Source organism: Antennarius striatus, chromosome 11 (genome assembly GCF_040054535.1).
Source record: "Antennarius striatus isolate MH-2024 chromosome 11, ASM4005453v1, whole genome shotgun sequence".
Taxonomy (NCBI): domain Eukaryota; kingdom Metazoa; phylum Chordata; class Actinopteri; order Lophiiformes; family Antennariidae; genus Antennarius; species Antennarius striatus.
In genome coordinates, this window is record NC_090786.1 from 20,702,741 (window position 1) to 20,721,805 (window position 19,065).

At 44.2% G+C, this 19,065-nt stretch overlaps 1 protein-coding gene across 2 annotated transcripts in view; it reads left to right on the forward strand.

Annotated features, from left to right (window-relative positions):
- thada (THADA armadillo repeat containing) overlaps window positions 1-19,065 on the forward strand; it is a 49,709-nt gene that overhangs the window by 19,384 nt on the left and 11,260 nt on the right. For both annotated transcript variants that reach the window (XM_068327121.1, XM_068327122.1), the window contains 10 exons: window positions 2,228-2,317; window positions 2,477-2,608; window positions 7,861-8,029; window positions 11,579-11,682; window positions 12,495-12,577; window positions 15,107-15,474; window positions 16,328-16,452; window positions 17,878-17,950; window positions 18,244-18,394; window positions 18,540-18,659. In XM_068327121.1, the coding sequence (XP_068183222.1) occupies window positions 2,228-2,317; window positions 2,477-2,608; window positions 7,861-8,029; window positions 11,579-11,682; window positions 12,495-12,577; window positions 15,107-15,474; window positions 16,328-16,452; window positions 17,878-17,950; window positions 18,244-18,394; window positions 18,540-18,659 (1,415 nt within the window). The remainder of the gene's footprint in view (window positions 1-2,227; window positions 2,318-2,476; window positions 2,609-7,860; window positions 8,030-11,578; window positions 11,683-12,494; window positions 12,578-15,106; window positions 15,475-16,327; window positions 16,453-17,877; window positions 17,951-18,243; window positions 18,395-18,539; window positions 18,660-19,065) is intronic.

A 19,065-nucleotide genomic window follows, 5' to 3' on the forward strand; every position in this document is an offset into this window, starting at 1 on the left:
AGAGTATGGTGTCAATGAATTTTTTCCATTAAAGGAATGCTTCTAGCATATAAGTTTCTACAAATGTCATGAAATAATAAAACCTGCCCTTTTCAAAATGACAGCTCATTTCAGCTCCATCTGGTTTGCAAAACCACTGAAGTAATAAAATAGATGTTGAATGTCTAAATAGAACTTCATTCGAAAATGCGTTGCAATGCAAGTGTGAAATAGATCAGAATAGCAGTTATCCAGTGGGGTGAGTTATTGGGCTGTTAATTTATTTACCAATATTTATTACATCATTAAAATATTATTTATTATACATGATAATCAGTTTGTAATGACAAATAATTTTTATTGTTTTACCGACGTGATCTTTAGCTATCCACCTCATCTAACCTGGCCTACATAATCTTTGACCTTTACCCGTTTACCTCATCTAACCTGCTCCACATGCCAAACCACAGTGTAACCCATAAGGTGCCACAGATACAGCAGTTCAAAGAAGGTTTAATAGAACCCCAAAAGCACATAGTGAATCAAACAGATGAAAGAAGGGAATAAATACGAGCATTAAGATGCTTTGGATAACACAGACATGGTGGAAGAGGAGAATGCCGCTCCACCCCTTTGGGTTTAACCCTAAGGGCCTTATTAAAGTGTCTACACACATTACCTAAGTGGGTCACAAACGGGCCGTTTCAGAAAAGTGTAAAAAAATATAATACAGAAAAAAAACATTTTCTTTCAATGCATCAGACCTATCCATAGATATAAAGTTAAAAGAAAATTACCAGCAAAATTTTATATATTTAGCTTTTTAACTGACTGATTTATTGGGAGAGAAACACGTAACAAAGCAAGAACAATGTCACTTTTGGGCCCAAACATTTCCCAAGGGTTAAATACTAATGGGTGACAAGATTGACCAATCAGCATCCTCCGTGTGTGTAGTCATCTTCACTCTGCGTGTGTCGGGTCACAAGAGGTAAGGACGACACCGTATCCAAGTCAAAGTGGTTTTTAAAACATGACTCACTTTCCTGCTTTGACAGTTTTCTTTTAACCAGATCCTGTGTGTGTGTGTGTGTGTGTGTGTGTGTGTGTGTGTGTACGCTGTTCAGAATGGTCAGGACGGAGGCAGTGTTAAAGCGTCTCTCTGCTCGTGTGACCGTGCGTCTGCAGACCAAACCTCGTCCCTTCAGGAACGACCTCATTTAGACCAGTTAAATAAAACTTTATGGTCCTGAGGCTGAAATACTGTTCCAGCAAGCAGGACCGCTATTATTGTATAAAGACTGGCAATTTATTTTCAGTTGTTCATGTGTGTGTCAACACACAAGGACTGACCGTGATAGGTGGTGCTGTGAGAAACGACAAATACAAACTCATACAAACATTCACGCACAAATACACAAATAAACACACAAACAAAAATTCAAAAACACAAAAAAACCAACACCAAAATCACGACAGTCATTCATCACTCCAGTTTTTCACCACAGTCTTCAGTTTCATTCTGATCCAGCTGACGGTTAAACTTCAGATTTCTCCGTTTTTTTGAAAGCAGACCGAACCGATAATCAACATGAGAACTCTCGTCTCTCACACTAACAAAACTAACTGAAAAGGTATCTTCTCATTTTCTTAATGGTATCCACATTATGTTTCTCCCATGATAGCTGTTTGTTGGGTCTGATACCAAAGAGCTTTTCCTGTTTTAATATTCAATATCCAAATATTTCACCAAGAATAATACAAGTTATTACTGGAATGTTTGACCTTGAATTAAAAACATTAAAGTTGATAAATGTCCAAGCTGACTTTTAGGATTTTCACCTCAAAATTTTGAGGGAGAGCGTGAACTTGTGTTACTTACAGATGTGCAAATGAATTGAATTTAAGGCAGCAACAGTATGGAGACTTGATCATTCTTTAAAATTCTTCTTTTGTCTTTTTTTTTTATGCTTTCACCCTCTAATGTGTGAGCATCTTTCTTTAATGCTGACTGGATGTGCGAAACTAATGTGGATTCACATAGTTTTCTTTCAAATGTTCATGTTCTCATCAGGATAAATGTAATTTCAGGGATCATCATCTTTTTCATGTAATGGGACCATCACATCTAAATTTTTATGTTTTTTATTGATGCTAGCACGATTTAAAATATGTCTAGTACAGACAAATATATCAAAATAACTTTATTTAAAGGTTCCATCACCTTTAATTTGTCTTCCCCATTCAGGATGACTGGTCGAGAATTTTTCACTCGTTTTCCTGCTCTGTATCCGTTCCTTCTGCGTCAGCTAGAAGAAGCTGCGACCACGGTGGAAAGGTGAGGCGGGCCTCTCGACTGATCCACAACGCGGTGGCATTTATGCCACATTTATACCACATAATATGTATTATGTGGTGTAAATGAGTAAATGAGCCCACAGAACGTCTTCACTTTGGTGACGTTTGAATGTTCTTTTGTGTTTTTGTCCATGTTCAGTGTCAGTGGACAGGTGACCCTTCACCCCAGTCTGTTCTTACTGCTGCTGGTGCTCAGTCGCCTCTACCCCTCCCCCATGGATGGATCTTCATCTCCTTTGAGTCTCGCTGCTTTTATGCCCTTCCTCATCAGGTGGGTGTCTGTTTTACAACCTTTAACATAGACTAAGTGATTGTTTCTCATCCATTTGAGCTTTCACAGAATATTCTTGTATATAATCCATAAAGAATTGATGATGGATCACATCATGTATTCTTTGTACTTTTGTTAAAAATAACTAATATTATTGGTAGCAAGTGTAGAAGAACTCAGTCATTCATTCATGTACACACATGAAGTGTTTTCTTCTTCTTCTCCTCAAGGATTAAATTATAAGGAGCAAAAATTTACCGTAAACTAATCTAGATTCAAAACGATCACATGACTCACGAGTGACACTTAATGGTAGACATAGAAACTATACGTATGTATTACGATATGATTAAATGTTTTTTATCCTTATTTATTGTACCGTAACATATTATGTGTTTTTAACGGGGGGTAAACTTGACTTTTATTTTTCCGTGTACTTTTTTTAAAAAACCAAACCAAACTCAAAACAACCTGTGTCAGTATGTTGTTTGATATTTTATATGATATATGATATTTTCTTTTATTACATGTTGTTTTATGTCCTGTTATTGTTTCTTGTGAGTCTTAGGGAACAGATAGCACAGATATGGATTATTACTTCACCCTCTCTTTACCATAGAAACCCCACTGGTAAAGGTTACAAGCCCGTCTTTTTCATCATTTAATTTTTACTTAATTTAATCTTTTTGTGAATTTTCCACCATTTATTTTTAATGGGACCTTGTGACATCTTTTTATGTCACAGAAACATCTCGGAGCGTAACGGGGTCACACGTCTGACCTCAGCCGGTGTTCCTGTGAGACAGAAGCCCTTCTAAGAATAGAAACATCGAGACAAAACACCTGCAGTCTAAACAGAAATGTGTTCTCGTCTCCTGTCTGTGTTATTTACTACGTCACGGTTCAGCTGCATTAACCACTGATAACCGATAGACTCATGGTGTAATGTTGTGTTTAAACAGACAAACTCAGCATTTGTCTGCTTGTTTTTAGCATCTGGATTGAGTTCCAGTATTTTTTCTCGTGCTGCCGCTTGATTTAGTTTAAGTTTACACCAAATGATTGCTGGTGAAGCTCTGAGGTGGTGGTAGTGTGGAGTAGTGTCCAGTTAAGGTGCATGACTCAGACATTATCCATGGAGAAGTCAGGGTCAGGGTGACTGACCTCATTCTGTATCGCTGGTGGACATTATATATAAAGAAGGCTAACCTTGCCTCTGCTCTATCTGCTTATCTTTTTGTTAGTGTGGTGTCTTATACTGGAGCTGTAGAATTAATGGTGTAAAGGGGATAAAAGTTACAGCCTTGAAATAAATTAAACTCAGCACTTGCAGTAACGACCCATCAGCTGTGAGTCCAGGGAAACTCAACACAGCGGTACCTCTGCTTACCAAATTAATTGGTTCTGGAAGAAATTTTGTAAGTAGAGACGCGTTTTCCATGCAAATGCCCTAATCCGTTCCAAGACCCCCAAAATTCAGACATAAATGTTTTATAAAGCATAAAAATGCATCAAAACATGTAACAAATACATGTTACAACTACATTATTACACAATAAATGAGAGTTGTGCATAACGTAAAAAACAAAGAATAGAGTATAAAATAAAAAATAAAATAAAAATGAATAAAAAATAATAATAAAATAAAATAAAATAATAATAACCCCTGTGGACCCACCACCCGCAGGGCAGACCGATGGGGTCGGGTGCGCTGCCATATGGGTGGCAGTGACGACAGGGGGTCACGACGGACCAGACCCGGGCGGCAGAAGTTGGCTTTGGGGACGTGGAATGTCACCTCACTGGCGGGGAAGGAGCCGGAACTTGTGTTGGAGGTGGAGCGCTACCAGTTGGATCTGGTGGGGCTTACCTCCACGCATAGCCTCGGTTCTGGATCCAAACTCCTGGATAGGGGTTGGACCTTGTTTTACTCCGGAGTTGCGTCAGGCGTGAGGCGCAGGGCGGGTGTGGGGATACTCACAAGCCCCCGGCTGAGCGCCGCTGTGTTGGAGTTTACCCCGGTGCATGAGAGGGTCGCTTCCCTACGCCTTAAGGCTGTGGGGGGGAAAACTCTGACTGTTATTTGTGCATATGCACCAAATATCAGTTCAGAGTATTCGGCCTTCTTGGGGTCCCTAAATGGGGTCCTTGAAGGGATCCCTGCAGGGGACTCCATTGTTCTCCTGGGGGACTTCAACGCACACGTCGGCAATGATGGAGACACTTGGAGGGGCGTGATTGGGAGGAATAGCCTCCCTGATCTGAACCCGAGCGGTGTTATGTTGTTGGACTTCTGTGCTAGTCACGGATCGTTCATTACTAACACCATGTTCGAACACAAGGATGCTCATAAGTGTACCTGGTACCAGAGCACCCTGGGTCGGAGGTCAATGATTGATCTTGTGATCGTATCATCTGATCTCCGACCGTGTGTTTCGGACACTCGGGTGAAGAGAGGGGCAGAGCTGTCAACTGATCACCACCTGGTGGTGAGTTGGGTCCGTTGGCGGAGGAAACCTTTGGATAGACCTGGTAAGCCCAAACGAGTAGTGCGGGTGAACTGGGAACGTCTGGAGGAGGACTCTGTCCGTGAGGCCTTCAATTCACACCTCCGAAGGAGCTTCTCGTGCATCCCTGTGGAGGCTGGGGGCATTGAACCTGAATGGTCGATGTTCAAAGCTTCCATTGCTGAAGCTGCAGCTGAGAGCTGTGGTCTCAAGGTCTTGGGTGCCTCAAGGGGCGGTAACCCTCGAACACCGTGGTGGACCCCGGTGGTCAGGGAAGCCATCCGACTAAAGAAGGAGGCCTTCAGGGGCATGTTGTCCCTGGGGACTCCTGAAGCAGTTGCAGGGTACCGACAGGCCAAAAGGACTGCAGCCTCGGCTGTGATGGAGGCAAAACAGAGGGTGTGGGAGGAGTTCGGAGAGGCCATGGAGAAGGACTATCGGACGGCACCAAAGTTGTTCTGGAGGACTGTCCAACACCTCAGGAGGGGGAAACGGGGAACCATCCAAGCTGTATACAGCAAAGATGGGACACTGTTGACCTCGACTGAGGAGGTTGTCGGTCGGTGGAAAGAACACTTTGAGGAACTCCTGAATCCAACTACCCCAACTGACCCGTCCTCTGTTGCAGAGGCAGAGCTGGAGGATGATGGGGGATCAGAGTCAATCTCTCGGGGCGAAGTCACCAAGGTAGTTAAACAACTGCACGGTGGCAAAGCCCCGGGTATTGATGAGATTCGCCCGGAAATGCTGAAGGCTCTGGGTGTTGAGGGGCTGTCGTGGATGACACGCCTCTTTAACATTGCGTGGAAGTCTGGGACAGTGCTGAAAGAGTGGCAGACTGGGGTGGTGGTTCCTCTTTTTAAAAAGGGGGACCAGAGGGTGTGTGCCAATTACAGGGGCATCACACTCCTCAGCCTCCCTGGGAAAGTTTACTCCAAGGTGCTGGAAAGGAGGGTCCGGCCGATTGTCGAGCCTCAGATTGAGGAGGAACAATGTGGGTTCCGTCCTGGTCGTGGAACAATGGACCAGCTTTTTACTCTCACAGGGATCCTAGAGGGGGCTTGGGAGTATGCCCATCCAGTCTACATGTGTTTTGTAGATTTGGAGAAGGCATATGATCGTGTCCCCAGGGATATACTGTGGGAAATACTGCGGGAGTATGGGGTGAGGGGGCCTCTCCTCAGGGCCATCCAATCCCTGTACGCCCAAAGTGAGAGCTGCGTTCGGGTTCTCGGCAGTAAGTCGGACTTGTTCCGAGTAGCTGTTGGCCTTCGCCAGGGCTGCGCTTTATCACCAATTCTGTTTGTGATTTTCATGGACAGGATATCGAGGCGTAGTCGTGGTGAGGAGGCTTTACAGTTTGGTGGCCTGAGGATTGCATCACTGCTTTTTGCAGATGATGTGGTCCTGTTTGCGTCATCAGCCTGTGACCTGCAGCGCTCACTGGTCCGGTTTGCAGCCGAGTGTGAAGCGGCGGGGATGAGGATTAGCACCTCCAAATCTGAGGCCATGGTCCTCAGCAGGAAACCGGTGGACTGCCTTCTCCAAGTGGGGAATGAGGTCCTTCCACAAGTGAAGGAGTTTAAGTATCTTGGGGTCCTGTTCACGAGTGAGGGAACAATGGAGCGTGAGATTGGACGGAGAATTGGGGCAGCAGGAGTGGTATTGCAGTCGCTTTACCGCACTGTTGTCACAAAGAGGGAGCTAAGCCGAGAGGCAAAGCTCTCCATCTACCGTTCAATCTTCGTTCCTACCCTCACCTGTGGTCATGAGCGATGGGTCATGACCGAAAGAACGAGATCGCGGATACAAGCGGCTGAAATGGGCTTTCTCAGGCGGATAGCTGGTGTCTCCCTTAGAGATAAGGTGAGAAACACTGCTGTTCGCGAGGGGCTCAGAGTAGAGCCGCTGCTCCTTCGCGTGGAAAGGAGTCAGTTGAGGTGGTTTGGGCATCTGGTGCGGATGCCTCCAGGACGCCTCCCTAGGGAGGTGTTTCTGGCACGTCCAGCTGGGAGGAGACCTCGGGGCAGACCCAGGACCAGGTGGAGGGATTATATCTCAACACTGGCCTGGGAACGCCTTGGGATCCCCCAGTCAGAGCTGGTGGATGTGGCCCGGGAAAGGGAAGTTTGGGGCTCCCTGTTGAAGCTGCTGCCCCCGCGACCCGATTCCGGATAAGCGGTGGAAGATGAAAATAATAATAAAAAAAAATAGAATAAAAATGATGGTCATCTACCTTTTAACTGCTGTCCTCATTGTTTTTTGCCCTCTTTGGTTCATGCCCTCTTGCCCCACCATGAACAACAGAGTGAATTCCAGTCCTCCTTCTGAACTTCTCCAACCACCCACGCGACGCCTTAAACTCCTTAAACTTTTTCAGGCTTTTCTATCATCTCTTGCTTTGTTTGTACGGACAAAAAAACTCTTTTCTTTGTCTTTTCTTTTTCTCTTTTCTCCGTCACTTTCTTGGGGTCCATAGTGAATACTCTAAAAGTTAATATATTAACGTAAAACTATCAGAACACCTCACGGGTCGAGCCCATACTGTATTTTTATCTTTCGTAACTTGAAATCTCTTTCGTAACTAGAGGCGATTTTTTTCCTGTTGAGGCGTTTCGTAAGTAGAACATTTGGTATGTAGAGACGTTCGTAAGTAGAGGTACCGCTGTATATCCCTCGGTTCAAACATACAATATAAAGGTCCATGACATTAGTGGTGGTTCTGCGTGTGTGTTTGCTCCTCAGATGCGGTCACTCAGCCGTGTATCGGACCAGAGCGATGGCGGCTCAGGCCCTCGTTCCCTTCGTGCTGCTCACACAGATCCCGTCCACCGTTCACACGCTGCTGAAGGAGCTTCCCACAGAGTCCGGACACAACGTCCAACACAACTCCATCCACGGGACTCTGCTGCAGGTCTGTAGCTTCCTCCACATCAGCACAATCCAGTCCACACATGTATATATACAGTTGTGCTCAAAAGAAGAGCAGTGTCCTTAAAGAGGTGAGTAAATGTCAAAAATTTTCAAATGAATTGTACTTTAATGAACACAAATGCATTGGGGACACTGCACATTCATTTTCAAAGCAAGAAAATTGGTCAGTTAGTTCTGAATCCCCCTAATCCCCCCTAATTAATTTTTAATTTTTAATTTTTAATTTTTAATTTTTAATTTTTAATTTTTAATTTTTAATTTTTAATTTTTAATTTTTAATTTCATTTAATTTTGGACTTTATATTGGACTTTTTTGCTTTTCTCAAAATGTGCAAAATTATGTATTATTCAGATCTTGCACTTGGTTCCTGTCTTAAAAGTATTGAACCAGAATCACAGAAGTTGATTTTTTTTAAAATTGTATTTAATATATTAATTTTTAATTCTACTGTTTTCCTACTCCTGAGAATTCAGTTGGTTTTTGTGAATCGACTCTTTGGTTTCAGTGGTGGTGCTGAACTGGCTCATATATCACAGCCACGGACATTATAGGCATAACAAATGGCTCCTTGGGGGCAGTAGAATTGTACAAATATAACTGTGATGTAGTTCCACAGTGCCTGCCCTAAATGACTATGTTGTCATACCTCTGTCTAGCTTTATGTGAAGTGCTGTTTGATATGGTTCTTTGTGCATGTCTGACTGGACCGAGCCATGAAATGAACAGTTTTTTTTGTTTTTTTTGCAGTTTCACTGTGTGTGTGTATTTGCACGCACACACACACACACACACACACACACACACACACACACACACACACACACACACACACACACAAGCATGTGGTGTGTCTGTGGTTGCGGCAGTGGGCGGGACAGAAGGGCAGGCTGATAACAGAGTCTGAGGGGACCTCAAATCCACCACCACTATTTTTATCAGGCCCAAAGAGGAGTGAGCCTTGTTGCAACACACACTTAGTGAGAAAAACACACACATGCCGTCAGACTAAAAAACGAGGCAAACAAGATATTTTCATATCGAGAACTGACACACCAAGTTTTTTTTTTTCTCCTTTAAATTATAAAGCTCTAAAAGGAGAAGAGAAAACTTTGACCATGAAAACAAAACCTGAACTGAAATCCAAACATTGATATTAAAATATTTGTACTTAAATAAGAGTCAGTATTTGTCATTGATTAAAGTGTTGTTATGCGGTGTACCCTAATTAATTCACAAAGATCCAATGTTTGATGTAAGTATCCCCGTGATTCTTTTTTAGCTTTACTTTACATAAAAAATACATTTTTGCTTTGAGAGGAGTTTTTTCCCACAGTATTCTTTGACAGTATCTGTCATTACAAACTCATATTAAGTCACTATCTACCTTTTCAACACTGAAGGACAAAACTAATGAATAAAGTACAACAATAATATAAAATTAAATTAATGATCAAATAGTAATGATTGCCTCCACTCCTGAATTTTTAAAAAGATTTAAGTTAAATAAAGTTTAAGCAAGAATGCAGGTGTTCATTGGCTCGTAGATATTCTGAATGTGTAATCCAAAAACTTGCTTGACGTAAATGAAAGGAAAACTGCTCCAGACCTCTGAACTGCTGCCCTACCATCTCCCATTCATTTAAGCTCCATTTATCCCAGCGTCTCCTCCTGTAGGGGATCTACTTCTAACCGGTCTGCAGGAGAAGGAACAGGGAGGCAGCGTTTTCTATAAATATTCTGCTGTCCTTCATGCCAGGCTGGATTGAGAAAGTTGGACCTCCTATGTAGGAATGAATCCATGGGGTATGCCACCAACACTGGAGCCAGGGCTGACACTCGGTCTCCTTCACAACCAACTACTTATTGAGTCACCCCAAGTCCAACCGTGTCAGGACTGGACTGACAGTCCGTGTTGGTTTACATGTTACTGCCTGTAGGCAAGACAGAAGCGTGGGACAATTCTGAAGAGAAGCAAGAAACCCCCATGTCACCTTGCACGTCCCTAGCCTAGCCTTGCCTATCCCATAACTCCAGAGGGTCGTTGGGGCACCACAGACGACTCGCAGTTGTCGTCATATGTTGGGTCTTGGGCAATTAAACCTGGCGGTGCCCATTCCTCTCCAGGTTGGATGGAGTTTAACATCATACCCAGGACTTATACCAGAGTTTAATGCCACATCAATTCAATTCAGTATTATGCAAGATTTGCCCCCCCCAAAGTCTGCATTTAAATAATATTTTTTGCAGAAATGCAGTTTTTTTTGTTTGTTTTCGCAGCATTAATATCATCTTGTTTGGGTCCATACGCTGTCATACCCTGCATTCAAGCCCCAAGAGACATGATGACACTGGTCCTACTTAGTCGGGATTATTATGGTCTGTTAGGAAACATCACCTAAAGCACACAGTCTGACGGGACGCTGATACAACAACTGATAACTACAACCAATGTAGTCACAGATGGCAACGTCCCGCGACACCCCTGAATTCAAAATTTGACCCTGATCTACTTGCGTAGGTCAAAGATCAAAGGTAGTGCTCTGACCTACTGTCATAGATAAAAGCACTAACCTTGATCTATGGTCTTACACTGGCCTCCTCCCTCGTCTATCTTATCCAGTTCCTGAGTGTACAAAAGTTGAAATTTGACCCTAGTTTTCTCAAGGTCAGCATCTCATTTTCATCCCCTTTGCTGCCTGAGTAACGTGCTTTTGTTTCATCTTTCTGTCTGCAGCGGTTGCGAAGGTATTTGGTGGACAAACGAACAGACGAACACATGAACACTGTCCGTCCGTTCATTTGTCCACAATTGAAGGTCCAGATCATCGACTCGTTGTTCAGGGCTGTTTGTTACGGTGGAATCTCGCAGAAACATTCAATAGTTTGTGAATCAGCTCACAGCGAGAGGCAGGCGGACCCACGGGTGTGTAATCTTTCTGTAGGGGACAATGGGTGTTGCCTGGGTGTGGAGACTGCCAGAGAAGAGAAGGGGCAGACCAAGACTCAGTGGCCAGGCTTGGTGCTATGTGTTGAGCCTGGTTTTTCCCCACGTTTCCTTCCCTGCACGGCGTAATGAATGGCTTCCTACTGGTCTGTGGCCATGGCCCCAGCTTAAAGAGTATACTTACCAAGGCCCAGAATACACACCCCAGCCAGCCAGCCAACGTCCTAGCCCATGAACACTCCCAACCACCAGTCCACCTGTTACGAACTGGCTCGGTCACACACTTTCACATCAGCCAGTCAACGAAGTTTGTTCTTCAATGGGAAACAGATTTTTGACAATTCTTAGACGTTGTCTGTCTGCGTAACATCTGTTAGGCTTACTATTACTGTCATGTTTCTCCCACAGGGGGCCAGAGGGAATGATGGGATTCTAGGGGTTCATTGAGTTTTGGCATGTTGACATGTTTACCATCGGTAGTGTCTCCTGTGTGGATGTAACATACGACAGTGGTCTCAGGGTTTGTGTATGTGTGTGTGTGTGTGTGTGTGTGTGTGTGTGTGTGTGTGTGTGTGTGTGTGCAGGTGCTGCTTCTGCTGCGCTCTTTCCAGTCTGAATCACACAGACCCCTCCCAGCAGGAAATGGCATTTGTGAAGCGCTCCGTCAGCGCGTGTGGCTTGCCTCTGGGTAAGCCCAGACTGGGATACAGTCGCTAACGCACACCTTCCACTCTACAAACGGGTTCATCTAAAGAAAAGCTCCTTGTTTCACTCATTGCCTTTGGATGTTAATGTCTAGTACAAATTTTGCCTTGGTTTCCATTTCAAAGAGACCACCACACACACACACACACACACACACACACACACACACACACAGCTCACCCTCTCATCCTGGAATGAGGCCTGAAGATGGGCACAGATTCCCCTGTGGGGGCCTCCTTTTGTGCCTCCGGGGGTCAGGTCTGCCCATTGCTCAGCATGCAGCAGATAACACAAGTTCAGTGGGTTTGAAACATGAGGCTGTGCTTCGGTTCCACTGATGAGCCTTTATTAAGATGACAAGGTGAATTCTTGCTCACCGGAGCACGTCTGTGCCTGTGATCACGCAGCACAGCGGAGCCTGACGGGCACCTCGGTGTGAGGACAACACAGGTCAAAGGCCCCCTGTTTTGTCCTCCCCCTTCCAGGACGCCTTTACTTCAAATCAGGCCTTTTAATTAAACAGATTGAAGGTAGTGTTTGAACATTCATGCTAATTAAGACATTAATAAGAGTTGGTTGAAAACAATGATCGAGATAGAATCAATGACCTGCAAGATGCTTCAAAACAAGAGACCACTGGTTACAACTGTTTAAGGACTAAATTATGAGTTTTGGATGTGACAGGCAGAAGAAGTGTCTGATCTTCATAAAATTTTAACTGTTTTAGGAACATTTTAGGTGAACTTTCATGAGGTCAAAGGTTCTTAAGCACAAATTTGGTTATTGTCTTTCCAGACAAAACGTCTGTCTGGTGACCAGAGGAGCCTTTCTGGATGTGTTGATGTCTCTTTGTGGGATGAAGACCAGTATTCTTGGCGGTAGGTAATAACTGGGGTCATTCTGGGGCTTTTTTTTAGTTAAATATGTTGTATTCAGGCGGAACGTAGTATCAAACTATGTCACGTAATGAACGAAAGAGATGAACTGAGTTAAAGTTCATTTGTTAGTTGTAATCAGACTGTAGGACACAAGTTGTTTTTAATCCATATAATTAAGGTTTGATCTATTTCATTGTTAAGAATTGCAGAGTGTTAAAAAAGCAAAATATTTCTATATCCTATAGAGAATGAAGCTACAGGGACGTTTACGGCCCACACTTGGATTTGACTTTGTGGATTGTGCATTTTCCAATTTACACTGCTGTCAGAAACAGTTTTCTTTTCAAACATAGACATTTTAAAGAGAAACATCTCTACTGAAACAGTCTCATTGTACATTTAATGGGCATTTCCATTAAATGCTGTCCAGACATTCACTCACAAGAGTTTCACCAGTGACACAAAGGATCCTGTGTTGACGTTCACACGAGTAATTGGTGCTATTTTTGTGGCTCTTTTTCAACTATTTTCTGGTATTTTATTATTATCTTCTGGATGAGGCTCAAATCTAAACAGCAGCTCCCAAACTACCAGTAAAGTTACATTGAAACCTGTTGAAAAAGTTTGAATTATCCTGATTACAAGCTCGTGATCTCAGTGCGTTGCTCACAGTGGTAGAAGGAACTGAACCTCAATACGTAAGACGATCCAAAAATGTCAACTGGCGAGCACAGGTTTGGAATCTGGATGCAGTTCAGCAGCATATTTGCTCAAAAACAGCAAAAACGGACAAAAAGCATTACAATAAATAGCTGTGGGAGAACGATGGCGGAGAAAGGCTGACTCCTCCTCCGTCCTCCACTCAATATTTGAAGAAATTCCATCAAAAAAAAAGGAAACAGCTCTGCATCCTCACTAATGATGGTGTTCCTTGTTACTGTTACCTCCTCCAAGTCGTTCTTTTCTCCCCTCTTTTTTTCAGTCTTAGATATAAATTTATTCTGACTTATTCTCCGTGAGGAGTCGTTTCTAAATTTGTACCTGCTTTCTTCCTTTTTATTTGCTTCCCTTTTGTTTCATTGAAGTTGAAATGTTGATTCTCACCTTAACCAAGATAGAGGTTTTGGCCCCTACCCCGACTTTAACCAGTAGGTTAGAGTAGAGAGAGTGGAGTATAACTTTATTGATCCCTCAAGGAGGTTCCATCAGGGAAATTAACATCTCTGTCGCTCACAGCACAGAGAGTACACAAAACACAGAAAAATAAGTAATAAAAAAACGTTATAAATAACCCATCAAGAATATATAAATAGAAAATCATAAATAGGCATAGTAATAAAAAGGCATCAATAAATAGGCTATGCTTATTTTAATAAAGGTTAAGGTTATTTTAATTAAGTTTTTGCTTATTTAAATAGATGAAATATTTATGATTATATAAATAAAGGTTATGATTATTTGACCACAGACACTCTTTAAAGATTAAGTTCTATTATAAAACTGGCCCATCTCCATGGTAACCTGGTCATTTCTGGAGGAATGTGGTTTTTCCCGCTCTTTTGTCAGTCTGTGTTTTGGGTATGACCAGATTGAGTTACACTATGTGTGTGTGTGTGTGTGTGTGTGCGCGCGCGCGCGCGTGTGTGTGTGTGTGTGTGTGTGTGTGTGTGTGTGTGTGTGTGTGTGTGTGTGCGCGTGTGTGTGTGTAGGGAGGAGCACAGCTTTAGAATGGCATTGGGTTTCTCTATTGTGGCCCGGCCTCTGGATTATTCTTAAATTTCAGAGCGGTGGTTGTGTGTGTGTGTGTGTGTGTGTGTGTGTATGTGTGGTTATTTACGTGTGTATTGCTGCCAGTGTGTGTCCACAGGTGGCTGGTTTGGCACGGCCGTGGGCATTTCCAAACAGACTGAGGCAGCCTTTTCTAAAAAAAAAAAAGGTTCCAAAAGAAGGGATCAGACTGACAGCAGGAGGCCACTGGGAGCGTTTCCGTGTTCACATGCTGCCGTGTTACTGTACATGTAAAGGGCTGGAGGAGGAAAAATAATGGGTGACGTGTGGTCCACCAAAGTCCACTGACAGGCCTCAAAATATTCAAAAAAATATTAAATTTAAAAAAAAAAATATATATATAAATGCTTTGGTAAATTAAGAACAAGAAAAAAATATTGTAATTTATGATACAGTTGTTATCATGGGTGGTTTATTCTCGTGTCTCCGTATAATTCAGAGCGTCATGGCAACGTGATGGAGTTCAGTTCAGATCTGAACCTTGATGTGTTTTTATTTGAGACTTTGTAAAGACTCGTGCAGCATGTCAGGATAACTTTCTAGAGCAGTTTCTCTTTTTGAGTTCTGAAGTAATGAAATTTTCAATCTAAAGTTTTTTGCGTGAGTTTATTTTTAAAAGCATCGTGCCAGAGATGAACCTCTGTGTTTGTGTGACCATCCCCAACTCACACCATCCATCAGATGAACAAATGTTATCATTTAAATATTGCTCTTGTGAATGTCCTCATCCTGCATTTCCAGAATCCGAAGTCGATCTTCTCCGTCAAGAAGCTTTATCCGTCCTGATGACCTCTGAACTCTTTGTGCGAGACGCTTCTCTGGCCGGCTCGGCCCCAGGCAGCACCCAGTACCTCCTCAGTCTCGCCCGCCTGGGCCTCGGGGCTAGCGTGGGGATCCCCGGTCTGTGGGGGGGCGCTGAGACGACGAGCCAGCTCCTGCACTCTCTGCTGCAGAGCCCCCAGTATGAGGTGAGGCAGCTGGCCCTGGGGGGGGTCCTGAGGAGGCTGCAGGAGGATGAGGAAAAGAGTTCTTGCTGGCTGGATGAGACCACCCTGGGGATCATAACCAGCCTTTCTCTTCACGAGACACACCCTCAGTGTCTGGCCAAGGTGGGACCACACACAACCGTCGGTAGAGCTGCTTTTTGTTTCGTTTTCCAATGCCTGCTTGTTTTCTGGTTGCATTATGCAGCCTGCTTCCACACAGCAATGAGCCCCATCCAGGAAATACCTGAATACATAAATTCATGCAGTTTCCAGTTGATCATAGCTTCAACGGGGCCACGGGGACTTTTACTCCTGATCCGTCTGCAGATGCTCATGTGAGACGCTAATCGGCTTCAGAGGGACAAACCGAGCACGCAACACTCTGTTTCTGTGTGTGTGTGTGTGTGTGTGTGTGTGTGTGTGTGTGTGTGTGTGTGTGTGTGTGTGTGTGCTTTAGTTCTTTGGGGTTGTGCATTCTTTGACTGGCACTGTTTTACAGGCTAGCTGTTAATGTTTAAAGCTTCTGTCCTGTTTGGTGGAGCTTCGCTTTTTGCCAGAGACACACCAGGTTTGCAAGCCGATTACCATAGCTCACCTCCAGGGTGACCTCTGACCCTGGACCGGGATCAGGAGCAGAAGAACAAGGCGTAGTGCTCACGTGGTAAAGAACGAGATCCGATCTCAGCTGATGGTGTATCCATCCGTTTACTAGTGGAGTCACTAACTTGGGGGCATTTGTCGAAATAGAATGAAGTGGTTGAAAAACATTTAATGTCCGAGTTGTTGACGACAAATTGTAATGAGAGAGATGTTTGTTGATTCTAGGGGGGCGGGAATTTCACAAGCCTAATGTCCTCTACCCGTCAGCACTTTCTAGGATTTTGTTGGTGTTGCAAATGTGATGAAGGTGTGAAGTCTGTTCGTTTAACATGTACGGAAAATAAGTCTCTGGGTGTGTCTGCCTCTCCCTTCTCAGGTCTTCTCTGTTCTCCGTGTGATGGGCTCCACCAGGAGGCTCCAGTGGAGGGACGGCGTCAACGTTTTGTCCCCGGAGGAGGTCCTGCTCCGCCTTCTGGGCGTAGCCGAGAAATCTGCTAGCAGGTAGAGACGCCACATCTGCAAAAAATCTCCTCTGTGCATCCTGAAGTCATTTTTAATGTAGAAATCTGTGATTGCATTGTTCTCTACACACACACACACACACACACACACACACACACACACACACATGTTGTGGGACTCCGTGACACACGCTAGCAGCAGCATCCCAGGCGTGCCGCCCTGGTCGTGTGGTCTTGTACGCGTCGTGTCTCCTTCAGTTCCATCGTTGTTTTGTGGCTCCCTCCACTTGAGTTGTGTGGCATCCCATAGAGAACAGCCACTGTGTGTATATAATCTAAATCACATCACAATCCCTCAGTGGATTACACAGCGGGAATAAGTCGGCCGTCATGCGACAGAAAGTCAGATCACAGGAGAAGCGGAACACGCCATCAGTACGTCTGTCAGTGCAGTTTGTAGCGCTTGGCTTCACCTCTTCTCCGTCATCAGCATCTGGAGGAGGCAGGTCCTCGCTGAAATAGATCTGAAGCCTCAGATTACACACACAGATTGAGATTACAACAGGCACGTATTTGTATGTTGATCTGGTGGACGCAGGAGGCTTTAGAAATAAAAAGGGCTTGACTTCAGGCCAGTGCAAAAGCTAGCAACAGTCAACAGAGACAGGACCCCTGATGCATGATGGTCCGGTAGAGGTGTACATCCACTCGTGCACACCTGCACCACCTGTGTGTCGTGTCTGTTGTGTTCAGCAGTGAATATGAATGAAAGCTGACATCTGGGCTCTGAAAGGCGTCTCAGCTGCACACACCTGACCCGCAGACCACGCAGGTGATGTTTAGACTCGTGAGTCACAGCGGTCACCACCACTGAGTCGGCCTACGTCCAGCAGTGACATGTGTACGTACTGACAGTCACACCTTCCCTGACAAACCGCCGCCGTACTTTTGTTCCCCCGACGTGAGAACACGGGCTTCACTACGGATTGGATTACAAAGGCTTTAAGCTCCTGAACCTTCTCTGAACACAAACTCTGGAGCGACGGATCGACTTTCCTCGCGGATTAAGATCAGAACCCGGCTTCGGATCAGATTGGGTTGCTGGATACGCTGGTCTTCTTTGTGATCCACGCGGTGAGTGCCGTCAATCTGCCTTTGTGGATTTCAAAGCCGTGCAGTGGAGTGCTGAGTGTTGAGTTGGCGATGGGGGAATGTGATGTGGGTGTGATGGTTTCCTGAACCACCTGAGGAGCACGCGCTCATTTTCCCCTCACTAAACCAACGTGTTAAATTACAGGGTTTGGAGGAACTGCTTATTGGTATTTAGAAATCCAAGTAGCTGTCAAAATGTTTTCCACCCTCACTCAAATCATGTAGAACTTGATAAACGTAATTTGGAGCCACCGAGGAGGATTTTTCTTCCATTAGAGGCATTTAAATAAAGAAGTTTGATGTTGTGTTTCAGGGTGGAGCTCCACTGTTCTACCCTGATGCTGGTCTCTCAGCAGGTGCTCCAGATGGTGACAGACGACCCCCAGGTAAAGTCTGGTGTCAGCTAAAACTGTCTGTTCTGGGTAACTGGACTGAAATTAAAAGGCCATGATTAATTTTCAGTGTAAACCTCATTATAAATAAATCAAATAAACAGAGACCCTCAGTTTTTTTATTTCATATAATATATATGATATATGTGATATACTGTATATTAAAAATATATTGTGAGTATGTAATTATGTGTACCCTGACCGTTCTATGTGACTGAAAGCTCTGATTGTTCAAAAATGCTTCAGTGAAACTGAACACACTTGTCTGTGATCCGTCTGCCCACTAGGGTGTGGGGGCTGTGGCTGGTGTCGCTCGGTGGGGGGGGCTGGTGTGTTCGCTCTGCAGTGAGGAGCTTCCAGTGGAGGTGAAGCAAACCGCTGCCAAGGTGTTGGTCAGCTGTACCCCCGCTGTGCTGAGTAACCCTCAGCTGCCCCTGGGTGGGTCTCTGCCTCCTGACAGCCAATGAACACTCAGCAAAGGAAAAAGTTCTTTGTTCCATGAAACTTAAGGGATAATAAAAATCATTTATAAAACATGCTATAAATCAGGACTTGTGAGTATCTATGGATTTGTGTGTTTCAGGTCTGTCCACGACGGTGTCCCTCTGGAGGAGTGTGTTCACGCTGCTGCAGGATGAAGACCAGGACGTACGAGACTCGGCCTCCGACTTCCTGTCTGCACCAGCTCCTCTGCTCAACGCAGGTACACTGGCAAGATGGAAAACCAGTCCTTTTGTTTTTCATGCACACTCATAACTGCAGCAGAAATAATCCAGACATTTGCTGTTGTTCAGTCTATATAATGAGACTCAACCCATAATAGGGAAGAACCAGGGCTGTGTTACAACTTTCAAAGTTTTATTCATGCTTCAACATCAACATCATTTTCAGATCATCAGACAAATTTAAGTATTAGTGGCAGTGAGTCTGGTGCGGTGCGATGAAGGAGTTTTGATCCACTCATCTTTGCAGAATTGTTGTAATTCAGCCTAACTGGAGGGTTTTTGAGCCTTTTTAAGGTTATGACACAGCTTCTCAATAGGATTCAGGTCTGGACTCTGATTGGGTCAATCTTAAGTCTACATGTTGTTGTTGTTGTTGTTTTTTCA